The 15,044-nt window shown below is 42.0% G+C and overlaps 1 protein-coding gene across 1 annotated transcript in view; it reads left to right on the forward strand.

The window, feature by feature from the left end:
- The first annotated feature begins 699 nt into the window (after positions 1-699).
- The window catches only part of LOC148863963 (uncharacterized), a 45,557-nt gene continuing 31,212 nt past the window's right edge, over positions 700-15,044 (forward strand). The window contains exons 1-4 of the mRNA XM_088978361.1: positions 700-1,129; positions 2,361-2,495; positions 2,692-2,776; positions 3,256-3,350. Coding sequence (XP_088834487.1) covers positions 763-1,129; positions 2,361-2,495; positions 2,692-2,776; positions 3,256-3,350 — 682 coding nt within the window. The 5' untranslated portion in view covers positions 700-762. The remainder of the gene's footprint in view (positions 1,130-2,360; positions 2,496-2,691; positions 2,777-3,255; positions 3,351-15,044) is intronic.

A 15,044-nucleotide genomic window follows, 5' to 3' on the forward strand; every position in this document is an offset into this window, starting at 1 on the left:
GGTTTTGTGAGCCGTCGAGTCTTATGACGTTGCTGTAGGCCTTCAGCCTATTATCTAACGGCAAGAAAGAAAGGCTGTCGTTTTATGGTAACGCGATATTTCGTGACTCGTGCCGGCTAAAATCGGTGTTCGAGGAAGTCGGAAAATCGGAACCGATATAAACTGGTCTGTTCATCTGTTGGGTTGTTAAGCTCTAAAATCTGATTTAGGGGGGCGTTGATGTGCCTCGTCTTGTTCGTTTTGGTTTCTCCGTTGAAACCAAAATTATCTTATACAATGTGTATTAAATTTACCCTTTTAGGCTTTAAAAAAATTTATAAAAACAAAAAACCATTATATATTATTTACTATATAATTAGTTTGAGCCTAAACCGGTTTAGACCAATTACAGGTTTGCAAATATTTACACCATACATATTTGTCTTCTCAATTATGACATCATGAGTCATTGAGTTATAGTTTACCTAACGGTCGGACCGTATGACCCGTGACGTTGTGGCTTTTTCGGTTTTGTGAGCCGTCGAGTCTTATAACGTTGCTGCAGGCCTTCAGCCTATTATCAAACGGCAAGAAAGAAAGGCTGTCGTTTTATGGTAACGCGATATTTCGTGACTCGTGCCGGCTAAAATCGGTGTTCGAGGAAGTCGGAAAATCGGAACCGATATAAGCTGGTCTGTTCATCTATTGGGTTGTTAAGCTCTAAAATCTGATTTAAGGGGGCGTTGATCTGCCTCGTCTTGTTCGTTTTGGTTTTTTGACACGATGAGAAGGGCTCAGAGTCTGTCCTCGTACGTAGTGGGGCGAGCTACGCTCACAGCCCATGAGTCCTTAGCTGCTGCCTCCTCCACCACCGCCGGCGTCCAAAACAGACTTCTCCAGGTGGCGTTGTACAACAGTAGTAGCAGCTCAGCTGGTCCCTCGCGGTGGTTCTTGCAGAGCATAGCCGCCTGCCTCGGGCGATCCACTCGAGCCGTATCTTTGGGGCTCGCCGGAGCTATCTCCTTCTCCGTAGCCGCTTCTGCAGTCATACCGGAGGTATACGCTAAAGAACCACTATCGCCTGAGTTCCTCCCTAAGGAGGTTGTCCTTTACCAGTACGAAGCTTGCCCTTTTTGCAACAAGGTCAAAGGTATACTTCTTTTCTTCGACTAACTACCCTTCCCAAACAACTATTCAGTTCGATTTGAATAAGATAATTGGACAAAGCTATGATTAACTTTTTTTCCGGTTCTGTATGTTAAGTAATTCTTATAATTTTTTTTTTTTTGATTGGTGATAACGTTCTATGATTTCGAGCATTGGATTTTCTCAGTAGAATTAATGGCTCTATAACACTTATCTATTGCCAATAGGCATATGATGTATCTTGTCTTCAGGTTAGTGATTGAAGTGCGCTTGGAGAAGGTAGGGGCTATAAATACAAGGAATGGGAAGGATTTCTCATCTATTACCAATAAATAGATGGTGAATTTTGTATTCTGGTTAACCAAAAACCTGGGCATTTCTTTCCTAATCATTGAAGCAGATTCTGCAAACACAACAAAATAGTTGGGCGAGAAGGATGGGTCCTTATTGATCAAAAAAAAAAAAAAAAAAGAAGGATGGGTCCTTGGAGGCTGGCACACTTTCTGGCTGAGGCAAGAGGCATTTTAGGTTCAATGACTGCAAAAATTTACTTGATTCCTAGGGAGTTAATTTCATTAGCTGATGAGCTAGCAAAAATGGGTGTCCATATAAATTCTATGTATAGTGAAAGTTCTTTACTGGTGTAGTATCTATGCAGATCCCTTCTTTGCTGTTGTACATCATCTCATGTACTTTGTTTTTTGATCTTTAATATAATACTTTATCTTTTTCTTCAGAAAAAAAAGAAAAATTGTATTCTGGGTAATATGATCTATAACTGTTTGGTTGAAGTGTAATTAGATAAGTTATGGGATATAAATATAAATAATGTGAAGGATTTCAGTGGTTTGATCTTCACAGAATTTCTTATTTATTCTGTTGTTTAGTTTGGCCTGTTAATAATGAATCTGATTTAAAAGAAGACTGGTTACAGAGCTGTTACTAAATACATATACTACTAAATTTCCTTAAATAACTTATTATATTTTTTGTATGCAGTTCTATTTTTATCTTATATTTATCTTAGACCAAATGTCAGGGTCCAAAAATTCCAATTTAGGGTTTTGAAGAAATCCCTTTGCTGTGATATATATTTATTTGGTTGGTCCTTGTTTTTTCTTCTTTTGTTACTTTAACATCTTTGGAGGTCATTTCCTTTTAATTAATTAATTAATTATTTTTGTTGATTGGCTTGTCATCTCCTTGGTGATGTTTTTCCACTTATTTTTTCTCAGCATTTCTAGACTATCATCATATACCATACAAAGTTGTGGAAGTGAACCCCCTCAGTAAAAAAGAGATAAAATGGTCAGATTATAAGAAAGTGCCAATATTGGCAGTTGATGGCGAACAGCTGGTTGATTCATCAGGTTTTGTCTTGTATTTTTCCTTTCCTATTACTTCTTTCTCAAGCAAATTCCTGTTCTTTAACTCATGATAGAAATATATATGATAGTAGGCATTTTATTTCTCCAACAATCAGACAGACACGGTAAAGAGCATATCCAAACATTTGAGTTTGAGTTACTATTTGTTATCTAAAACTGGATATCGATGATTGTGCAGATATAATTGACAAACTGGCCCAGAGGACTAATCCTGACAAATCTGTTGATTCTCTTTCTGATGATGAAGAGAGAAAGTGGCGCAGGTGTGGTTCTTTTGTTTCTTCAGGGTGTCAGTTTCTAATAGTTTTATCTAACTCTTCTGCCTAGAGTCTATCCCTACAATTTCCAGTATGTCCTGTTCATGGTGGGAATTGGTAGTGGTTATGAATTTTAATATTCTAAATGCTTTTTCTTGATGCATATACTCCATTGTTCCTGAAAGAAAACATACTCCATTACTTGTTGCATGTTTTAGGTTCTACTTCTTCATACTTGATATTAACATCAAATTGTTGGGTAGGCTAGTGAAGCTAGCCTACTAGAGGCTCACTTGGTTGTAATGATATCTTCTCTTATCTAGTGAAGTCCTTTTCAGTTGCTGATCAAAAAGAAAAAGAGAGACCAATTTAAGTCTTTAGTCTTTTTACTTTCTTCTTCTTGAAGATTATCATTTAAAATCTAATAAAAAAACCTACCTTGTGTTGCATCGGGGAGGTTGATAATCCATCTTTCCATAATGTAGGTGGGTGGATAATCACTTGGTGCATATCTTATCACCGAACATATACAGGACTACTTCTGAGGCTCTTGAGTCCTTTGACTATATCACAAGCAATGGTAAGAAACATATCACAGCCCTTGCTTTTCAGAAGATACTGCAAAGGGTTTTGTCTATTTCTTATTTTCCCCCTTTGTTCCTGCTAACTTTTCTCATAGGTTAAAAGAGGTAAAAATAAATATAGAACTCTGTAGGAAAAAAAGTGCTTAGGCTGTTTTTTTTTTTTAATTCCTAATGTGATGCTTTATCCAACACTATGCCAAGGAGTTTAAATTACTGGTGAATGTAAGCTTGCATGATTTGGTAATTGAACCCACTGGATGGATTATAAACTTTCAAAATTTTTTGATGAATTATAGTTTTTTTTTTGAAATAGGTAATGTAATTTTATTAAAACACAGATAGAGTACAACAAGCCCCCCAAGGAAAACAGCTTGGATGGGCACTAACAACAACTGAAAAAATTACAGCTCCAACAAACTCCAAAACCTCAACAGCACCCCCAGGTTAAACTGCTGAAATTCCTTTGCAGCCAACACCCAGGAAACCAGCTTCCGAAAAGAGAAAGATACTAAATCATCCACTTCCTTAAAAGTCTTCTGGAAAAGCCTGCTATTTCTTTCAGTCCAGATACACTTATCACAGCAGCTGGAACAGAGACCCACACACTGCTAGCCAGCTTCGAGAGTCCTTTAACCTACCAGCCCCAAAGAAGATCCAGCACTGTTCCAGGCATTACCCAAGTCAATCCCAGTGCTGAGATATAGTGCTACCAGAGACGGGAGGTGACAGAGCAATGGAGGAACAGATGATTAATTTCCTCCAAAGCCTGCTTGCACAACACAGACATCTGGTTAGGGACCTGCACCCCTCTTCTAGACAGATTTACTTTAGGGAGAAATAGGGTTCCAAATTCTGGAAGCAGGCACATCAATAAGATTTCTCTCTGAAAGCATGAGAGCAAAAGATTTGACTGAAAAAAGTCCATCAGCATTCCAATTCCAGCTTCAACTGTCTTTGCTGTTTGTGTCCACAGCCTGGACTGAGACATGCTCAAGCATCTCAGCAAGTTAATCTCCCATCCCTGAAAGTTTGTTCTATATGAAGGGCACCAGATTACTGACCTTCCATTAAACTCGTAGCAGTCTGCCATGGCAGCATCTTGATACTCAGCAATCTGAAACAACTGTGGTAGCAACTCTGAAAGAGGGTAGTTGCTGCACCAAGGGTCTTTCCAGAAGGCCAGCCTTTCACCATTGCCCAACTTAGGGCTAGGCCCTGTGCTGAAACTTGGATATGCTCATAATTTTCCTCCACAATGAGCAACCTAAAGAGGGCAACGATGAAGTAGTTATTATCTCTGCACCGCCTTCCTCTTTCCATCCCAAACCTCCAAATCCATTTTCCCAACAGAGCATTGTTGGATATCTTCAACGGTTCAGCCTCTTGATCCCCAGGCGTCCTTGATCCTTTGGAGCACAAATCTGATCCCAATTAGCTAAATGGATCTTTTTTCCTCTGTAGAGATGGCCCACTGTTTATCCTTTTTTATCTTTTATGTTCTTTGCTGTAATGGGCCTTAATCTGGGCTTTATTCTTTCTTATGTTATGTCTTTTTAATTTTCTACCCAACTAGGGGCTTCTCTATAAATTACTAAAGTTTAACTTAATGAAATAGAATTAAGGGAATAAGAGAAGAGATTATGTTCGAAAATCTCTTTCTCTGAACCCAAGTTGCCGCCACCTTCTTCTTCTTCTTCTTCTTCTTCTCTCCTCTTGAACTCTGATTTCTGCTACTTTCTTTTGAACTTTTACAACTTTCTAAACAATCCCTTCTTCTCAAAAGGCTGTTTTTCTTCTTGGTATCAGAGCAGACTCGTTTTTTCCCTCTTTTTTCACCGTTTTTTCCCATACACAGTGTGTATGGAGAACTGAATCATATGAATAGTTAAAGAAACCTATTTCAGCCCATTTGTTAGTGGTTTCTGGAGAGAAGGGGACTGGTTTTGGCGTCCTCTTGACAGGTTCAAGTGTGTTGCCCGAAACCCTAATTTTCTGAAGAAATTTGATTGCGGGCCCCATAGGGAGTTTGACCTGGGCGCTCAGTGATTGAATGCCTTCTCATTCATCTTCTTGAAGATCGAATCAAGTGGATTGGTGTTCTGTGAAGTCTACAAGGAGTGATTGAGTTTTCTCTGTTTCTCCCAGCTTCCGGGTGTGACGCAGGTTACTGGTACGGCTGCATAGAGGTTGGCTCACAACACAGTTTTTGTTCTGTCTTCATTTGTTGTTATTCAAGTTGTTTGAAGTCATTTTTGTCCTCAGACTTTGAAAACAAGCATGTTGCTGAATTTGGACAGGTTCCGGGAGCAGCCTTTGTAGACTCTCTACTGGTTGTGTCCACAGTCAAGCTGGATGGAACTAATTATCTGGCTTGGTCACAATCAGTAAAAATTCATATTTGTAGTAGAGGCAAATGGGGTTTTATCTCCAGGAGCAAAAATGCTCATTCGGAAGATGATCCATCATATGAAAAGTTGATGCAAGAAAATTATATTGTTATTGGATGGCTTGTGAACTCAATGCAACCACAGATTAGTCAACACTATTTGTGGATGAATTCAGCAAAGGAAATTTGGGATAGTGTTGCTGAAACCTATTCCAAAAAATTAAATGTGGTCAGGGTTTGGAGTTTCACAGGAGGGGTGTAATAAACCCGGGCTTGAACTCAACTTTCATTGCCTTAGTCCCAAAGAAGAAAGATGCTTCTCAACCAAAATATTTTAGACCTATTAGTCTGGTGACTAGCTTGTACAAAATCATTGCAAAGGTGCTGTTTCTCAGGATAAAGAAGGTGCTGCCCTCTATTATTGCACCCAACCAAAGTGCTTTTATGGAGAGAAGACAGATCACCGATCAGATCCTCGTTGCAAATGAGAGCTTTGAGAGCTTTAGAAAGTCAAAGAAGAAGGGAGTGGTTTGCAAATTGGATTTGGAGAAGGCTTTCGAATTGGTTGATTGGTCTTTCTTGATGGAAGCGTTGAGGAGTTTTGGTTTTGGTGACAGGTGGTGCAAGTGGATCTGGGGCTGTGTTAGGACTTGCCATTATTCTATCCTGGTGAACGGGACTGTGGTTGACTTCTTTCCGGCGTTGAGAGGTCTAAGACAAGGAGATCCTCTTTCCCCTTTTCTTTTCACCCTTATTGTTGATGTGTTTGGGCGGTTGATCCATAGAGCAGACTCGAGGAATCTGATAAGAGGGTGGAGAGTAGGAAGGGAGGAGGTTCCCTTAACTCTTCTACAGTTTGCAGATGATACTATCATTTTCTGTGAAGGAGGGAACCTCAGTTGGATACGGAATCTAAAGTTGACAATACAACTTTTTGAGCAGATATCTAACCTCAAGGTAAACTTTGACAAGAGTTGTGTGGCGGGAGTGAATGTGAACGAAAGAGACCTAAGGGAATCTGCAGATGAGCTAGGTTGTGCCATTACGGATTGGCCTCTGACTTATTTGGACCTCCCTTTAGGAGATAATCCTAAGAGTGTTAGCTTTTGGGCTCCAGGTGGAAGAGTCTCTCTCATTAGATCTACCATAGCTAACATTCCTGTTTACTTTCTGTCAGTGTTTAAGATCCCCTCAAAGGTTTCAAATCTTTTGGAAAAATTAATAAGGAACTTTCTTTGGGAGCCTAGAGAGGAGAAGATAGATCATAGGGTGAGTTGGGAGGTGGTCTCTAGGTGTAAAACACTAGGAGGTCTTGGGATTGGTAATTTTAAGAAAAGGAACATGGCTCTTTTGTGGAAGTGGTTGTGGAGGTTCTCTCTAGAAAGGGATAAATTGTGGACTAAGATTGTGGCTAGCATTCATGGGCTGGAAGACAATGGCTGGGATCCTGGAATCTTGGCAAGGGCTTCAACTACTTCTCCTTGGAAATCCATCCACAATCTGCTTCTAGTTTTCTCCCCTTGGATCAGATATGGTTTAAACTCTAGTAATTGAATAAATTTCTGGGAACATCTTTGGGTCGGGGATTCTCCTCTGAAAGACAAGTTTCCTTCCTTGTATGCTCTTTCAGACTTGAAAAATGAACCAATGTTTTCTTTCTTAGTCCCTTCAGCTTCCACTTTGGGCTTTGGTTGGAACCTTGGCTTGCGTAGGGCAATTAGGGATATGAACTTGGATAGCTTGGTAGCTCTGCTAACCTCTCTTGAGGGTGTCTTCCTAAACCTTGCTAGGGAAGACACTAGATTTTGGACCCTTTCTAGCTCTGGTACCTTTTCTTGTGCTTCTTTCTTTGAAACCTTAACTTAGCTTCCTACCCCCCTAGGGTTGTCCTTTCCAGATAAGGAAATTTGGAGCAGACCCATTCCTCCTCAGGTGGGGCTTTTTTGTTGGAAAATTTTCCTGGAAAGAATCAACACTTTAGACTTACTCCAAAGAAAGAGACCCAACTATTGTCTACTTCCTAATAGATGTGCTATTTGTAAAGCTGATGGGGAATCTGGCTACCACCTCATGGTCTTTTGTAAGGTTGCTAAATCTGTTTGGGAGTGGGTTTTCTCCCGTTTTGGGTGTTCTTGGTATCCTCCGGAGACTGTACAAGGTTTGTTTTCTCCTTCTTTTTTCAGTTGGCTTAAGAAGCGAGGGAAGACTATGTGGAGGTGTATTAGGGCAGTGGTTTGCTGGTCTTTGTGGGAAGAAAGAAACGCATATTTTCTGACAAGGAAAAAACTTTGGAAGATTTGTTAGATCGAATCCTTATAAGAGCGGTCCACTGGCTAAAATCTTTGGAGTTGTTTTCAGATTGTCCTATGGATGACTTGCTTAGAAACTGGAAAGAGATTACTTTCACTGCTAGATGCAAGAGAACTCTTTGTCCGTTCTGGTTCCCTCCCCCCTCAGGCTTTATAAAGCTGAATTTTGATGGCAGCAGTGTAAGGAATTCAGGGCCCTCTGGGATTGGAGGAGTCTTCAGGAATGAGGAAGGGATTGTTATTGCTTTATTCTCTGGCCCTATTGGAGAAGGTGACTCTCTTAGGGCTGAGATCCTTGCAGCGCTTGAAGGAATTCGAAGAGCAAAAGATTTAAATATTAGCCGTTTGATTCTGGAAGGTGACTCGAAGGTGGTGGTTAATTGGTTGAAGACAGAGGACAGTGGTTTGTGGAACTTTAACAATGAGAAAAAAAAGTTCTTACGACTGGGTAGGGACATTGAGATTCAGTACAACTGGGTGAAGAGGAGTGCCAACTCATTTGCGGATGGGTTGGCCAAGCAAGGAGTGAATAGAGAGACTGTTTTTTGGGCTAGTTTTTAATTTTCTTTGCATTCCTTGTGTTTTCTGTTTTTGGGGAGCTAAGTTATTTTATCTCCCTTTGTATTCTTTTCCCTCTCTTATCTTAATTTAATGAAGTTGATGTTATTGATCTAAAAAAAATGTGGCCAGGGTTTACAAGTTGAGAAGTGATGTGAAGAATTTGAGATAGGGGGAGAAATCATTAGCTGTATACTTCTCAACACTGAAGTCTTTTGGCAAGAAATATATTTGATAGAAGCTGTAGCCTGGGACACCACTAATGATGCCGAGACCTACAAAAAACTAGTTGAGAGAAACAGGGTGTTTGAGTTCTTGACAGTGCTAAACCCAGAGTACGACATTACAAAGCAAAATATTTTATCCAAGGATAGTGTCTCACTGTCTCAAGCATATGCCTTGGCAAGTAGTGAAGAAAGCAAAAGACTTGTCCAGGTCCAAGGGGCTGGTCTAAATGATCACTTTGCTAATATGGGAGTGAAACCCAAGGGGGTTGCAGGGACTCCAAGTAGCTCAGGGAAGAAAGATATTATCTGTGAGTACTGTAAAAAGCCAAAACACACTAAAGACAAGTGTTGGAAATTGCATCTTAAGCTCCTACTACAGTTTCAGAAGAAGTCTGATAATATAAAGGCAGGGAGTGCCAATGTTGCTGCTGGTACAGATAGTAACAGATACCAAACTGAAGAGATGACGGCTAGTGAGCAGTTAGCAGCTATGAAGGCAGAATATGAGAAGTTTGGGAGGATAATCAGTCACCTAGAGGATGTGACCTCTTCTTCCAACCCTCCATGAAATTCAACCTCTTCTGCATTTGCTCATTCAGGTATACGGGCTTCTGCCAATCATGCAACCATTTCAGGTAATCGTAGGATCCCTTGGACTATTGATTCTGGTGCTTCCAATCATATGACCAGCCTTTCTATTTTATTTGTTTCATATGATTTATTTCCTGGACGTGACAAAATCACCCTAGCTGATGGCTCTCTTGCCCCTATCTCTGGCAAGGGAACCATCAAGGCTACAGACTCCTTGGTTATTCCTTATGCTCTTCATGTACCCAGTGCAACATGACAGAACTAAGCATATTGAAGTTGACAGACACTTCATTCGAGAAAGAGTGGCTTCTGGAGAAGTGTGTCTACCTTTCATCACTTTTGAAGGACAGTTAGCTGGTTCTCTCACCAAGGGCATTCCCAAGGCTAAACTTCAACATGATACTAGCAAGCTTGGCATGATTGACATCTATGCTCAGCTTGAGGGGGAGTGTAGAGAAGATGGGCCGAATGGCCCATGGGCTGTTTATCATTTTTTATCTTTTATGTTCTTTGCTGTAATGGGCCTTAATCTGGGCTTTATTCTTTTTTATTTTATGTCTTTTTAATTTTCTGCCCAACTAGGGGCTTCTCTGTAAATTACTGAAGTTTAACTTAATGAAATAGAATTAAGGGAGTAAGAGAAGAGATTATGTTCGAAAATCTCTCTCTCTGTGCCCAAGTTGCCGCCACCTTCTTCTTCTTCTTCTTTCCTCTTGAACTCTGATTTCTGCTACTTTCTTTTGAATTTTTGCAACTTTCTAAACAGTCATTTCTTCTCAAAAGGCTGGTTTTCTTCTTCCTCCTCCTCCCAACCCTTCCACAGAATATTGCTCCGCAACTTTTCTATTTTTTGGACCACTTTCCCTGGGATTGGAAAGAGGGACAAGTAGAAGGAAGGCAGGTTAGAGGGGGAGCTCTTTAAGAGGGTGATCCTACCACCCAGGGACAAGTATTTAGCTTTCCAGGAAGCAAGCTTCTTTTCTAGACACTCCAGAACTGGATCCTAGATCAGAGACAAGCTACATTTAGCCCCCAGATGGAGGTCCAGGTACTTAGTTTGCAGAAAACCCACTTGGCATGCAGGTGTCTTAGCCAAAGCAAAGCATCAATGTTCTCCACATTTCCCACTGGAATTATGCTACTTTTACTCCAATTGATCTTCAAACCTGCCACCACTTCAAACCAGCTTAGGACGCCCTACATCACTAGTAATTGCTCTTCCTTTCCAGTGGATGCCCTACATCTTCCTTTTTCTGTTTTTAATGAATCGACACTTTACCTCTTCTCAAAAAAAAAAAAAACATAGAGCATTATCGACAAACTGAAGGAGCTGCACTCTTTCTCCACCAGGAACCACTTCAAACCCCTCCCAAATCCCCACATCCCCCACCTGAAGGATGAAGTTGGTTAGGATCTCCATCAGGCAGGTGAACAATAGTGGGGTACAATGGCTGCATCATCTTCAGCAAAGAAGAAACATATGGTAAAATGGAAACCTCCAATGGATGGTTTCTTCAAATTGAATTTTGATGGGAGCTGTATCGGCAATCTGAGTGCTGCTGGAATGGGAGGTGTAATAACAAATGGTGAAGGAAAATTGGTGTCTTGTATTCTGGGTCTATAGGGCAAGGGGACTTCATGGGTGCAGAACTAAAGGCAGCTGTATTTGGTGTCCAAAACGTATGGGAGGCAGGGATTAGGAAGTTGTTGATTGAAGGAGATTCAAAGGTGATCATAAATGTATATCCAACATTTGACGACCCATTACAAGTGTAGATTGGTTCTTAGCAATCACACTACTAGGCACCTTTTTTCAACCTCTTGGCCAACACCTTAGCCAATATTTGATAAAAACTGTTCGACAAACTGATCAGCCTGAAATCCTTAATGTTTGTTGCCCCTTCTAATTTCGTTATAAGGGAAATGAAGATTGCATTTAAACTCCTCTCTAGTGAGGTATTTCGATGGAAGACTTTCAACATATCCTCTTTCACCACCTTCCAACAGCTCTTATAGAAAAGATTGGTGAGCGCATCCGGACTCGGAGATTTTTCAGTATCTAGCTTCTTTACCACCTGCCAGATTTCCTCTTAGAGAAAGGAGCTTCTAAATCTCTTTGATAATCCTTTGATAATCTTTTGAAATTTATACCAATTGACAAAGGCCTTTTTACCCAAACCTCCTTGAACAAGTCAGAGAAAAATCTAGTAGCAATGCTTTTCATCTCAAGCCATTGTTTTCCCACCATAGAGTCATGCTCTAGCCTACCGATAGAGTTTACTCTATTCCTTGCATTGGCCATCTTATGGAAAAATCTTGAGTTTTTGTTCCCTGCCTTAAACCACTTCACTTTTGCCCTTTGTTCAATTTTAACTCATCTTTATTAGCCAGATGAAAGAATGGTAGGATCCATCTAATGGACGCCAAAAAGGTTGCGGAATGGGTGGGCAAATTTCAAAAATTTTCCTACCTTCTTCCAACTGGGAATCATATTCCCTAAATTAGAATACAATATTCAAGGATCCTACTTGAACCATAATCGAACCAGATCTGAACCAAAAGGAAATGGAGGAATTATACCTGATCCAGAGAAGCAGTATCTCCCAAAGTTGGTGTTCACGCCCAAAGAGGACACCAAGATCCGCTCCTGCTGAAGATGACATAGCTGTATGTGGAACGAAATCAGTAGAGTGCGTTCTACACACTAGATCCTTCGCAAGAATCCTCTGGAAACTCTGAGCACCAAATCTTTTTCCGTCTTTTCTGCAAAGCTGATCTCAAGAACTGATTTCTTGATTTCTTTCTCCTTCAAAGATTGAATCTTGTCAGAAAGAGTGGGGCGACTGGAGGAGATCTCCTGAGACGAAGATGGCTGAATTGCTTCTCTTCTCTCTGGAGTGTGTATGAGATCCTATCTCGATTCGTAGGATGTATTCTTGCCAAAACCCTTAGGTTCGAAATCTCATTCTATCACTTAGGGTTTCTCCTCTTTTCTTCTTCATTAAGAAACCTCCTAATTAGGAGTTATCCCAATCCAAATCAGTATTTGGATAGAGGATGATCTTAATCCTATCTGCAGATTAAGTTAGCTTACTCCTGATCTTATCGGGAGGTTACTAGATTCAAATCTAATTTGAATTTGGTCTCCCAGACTGGATAAGGTTAAAGGCCCAATCCTTTTGCTAACTTTAATCCTAGATTCACCCCATAGATGGGTGATCATATCAGCCTAGCTCGAAATGGGCTTTTGGCCCATTAAGTATTCAGTGTTTAATTAGTCTCCAATCTGCTGCCCAGTTGGACTTCTTTGTATGCCGTGGGACCCAAGCATTGATCTACACACCAACTACATGGGTTCGACCCAGTCTTTATTACAAGGCCCAACCGAATTCACTGAAAGAGCTCAGTGAACCCCTTAGCCCATCACATGGACCCTATGGGCCCAACACTTACATTAAGTGGTCCCTGGGCCAAGCCATCTTATAAAAACCTAGGGACTGTGGGCAGGTGCAAGATTAGCCCATCAGGTACTATCCTAAATGGTCTTACACTTAACCTCTCAGCCCTTAATGATCAAGCACTGCCCGACAAAAGAGGGCCACTCCCTCGGCTGCAAGGAACAGTGCCGCACTCTCTGCTCACATGGATCCCGGGAATTAAAACCATTTGCAAATACTTTGAAACTGTACATATATATCATATATAAATTTTGCAAAACAAAATTCCAATAATTGAAATCAACTGCCGGCAGTTTGGTTTCCATCAGAGAGAGTGCATTTCCAATCATTACCTTTGTCCGACAAAGGGGCTGATCCTGTCACTATGATCACCCACTCAGATGAATTCTCAGACTGCCCCAATATGCCCAGGTTTTGACCCTCGCTAAGGATCTCACTGATTGGCATATCAAAGACAGCCCGATCCGACACCTAGTGAAGTATCATAATCGAGTCTAGGGGTCAGGTGTAACTTTCCAGTTTTGCCCATCTGTCTCCAAGGTCCAGAGCAACACTAGAAATCTGGTCCGGTTCAAGGATTTGAGTAATCCCATATTGCATGTACCTTGGGTCTTAGCCTGGTGGCCGAGACAGGCCATCCCAACACTTGGCGGCACACCAGTATCAGCCTTGGTAGGATAAATCTCCCAGACTTATCCAATGGCTGTGAACATTTAAAACTAACACATGTCTCATCAAGTGTCCAGTTTTAGGGTCTTACACAGAATTATACCAAACAACATGAATCAAACATGCACTTTATTTATTTACACTAAATGTCAAAAGTACATCAAATCGGATTGAAGCTAAGGGCATACGAAACTGTCTAACACCAGATTGTCTAGAGCTACTTTAAATGACAATCTTATTCTCCTCTCTTCTTCTGTAATAGGACCCCTTTCTCTAGCCAGATCCGCCTCCTTAATTGTCTCTAAGCACTCTTGATGAAGGAAGATTTGGCCCGACCTCTCTATTACGTGACACGTGGCAGAAACAACAGCTCGACAAAAGGGGCCAAGCCTAGGCGGGAACAAGGGGACACGAGCGGACTGAACTCCCTACCGGGGGCCCGAACTGACCCACCTTGTAACAGCTCGGGTTATACTTGCCAAACTAACCTTGTAACAGCTCGGGATACACTTCGCCGAACTGACCCACCTTGTAACAGCTCGTGATACACTTCGCCGAACTGACCCACCTTGTAACAGCTCGGGATACACTTCGCCGAACTGACCCACCTTGTAACAGCTCGGGATACACTTCGCCGAACTGACCCACCTTGTAACAGCTCGGGATACACTTTGCCGAACTGACCTGCCCTACAGATACCTCCGAGCTCAAGACTGCCTCGCTCAGCACTTCGCATCACTTGGCACCAAAACCAAACAAGTCGTACCACGCCTGACACTAAGGAAGTTCGTGCCCAAGGGCGCTGCGCCTGACTGAGATCTGATGTTTGGCGGTAGCACCCTAAACGGCCACCTGCCACCGCCACTGACACCGCCATCTCCGGTTAGATGACGGTTAGGCAGTGACAGTTCTGTCTCAACAGAAAGGACGACGGCCGAATTGACAAGCACAAGGGTAATCATACTTGACCTGGCAAGGGCCCCGGGACGAGTGCACGAAGTGACTATAAGAGCCCCCTGCCCCCCGACAATGGAGGTATGCAAACTTTGCGCTATCTGGTATTACCTTGCTTTTGAAGGATTCTAACTTGAGCTTCGGAGCCTCTACACCGGGTTCCTCCCGGAGCTTCCCCATCTCCTCCGTTTCAGGTTCCCTGCTACCCCGTTCGGAAGCAAGGCAGTGGACAGCTAAGACCGGCCGGATCGCGCTCCATCAATTGGCGCCGTCTGTGGGAAACGCTGCAAAAAGCCTCCCTCCAAACTTCGATAACCCCCTTTTCTTCAAAAAACCCAACACTCATGGCCTCCTCCAGCAACACCGGACGTGGCACAGAGACAAATGCCACCGGGGAGCAACTTCAAGTCCCTGTAGTGTGCGTTGGACAGTTCACCATCCCCCTTTCGCCGGATGGGATCCCCAGAGGAGCGAGCTGAAGCCCGCGAGCACTCCCCTGGTGGGTTTCAGCGGAGAGGAAGTCAGGCCCCTCGGAAAA

This window comes from Nelumbo lutea, chromosome 3, assembly GCF_056320005.1.
Source record: "Nelumbo lutea isolate HS-2025 chromosome 3, American lotus-T2T, whole genome shotgun sequence".
Lineage (NCBI taxonomy): Eukaryota > Viridiplantae > Streptophyta > Magnoliopsida > Proteales > Nelumbonaceae > Nelumbo > Nelumbo lutea.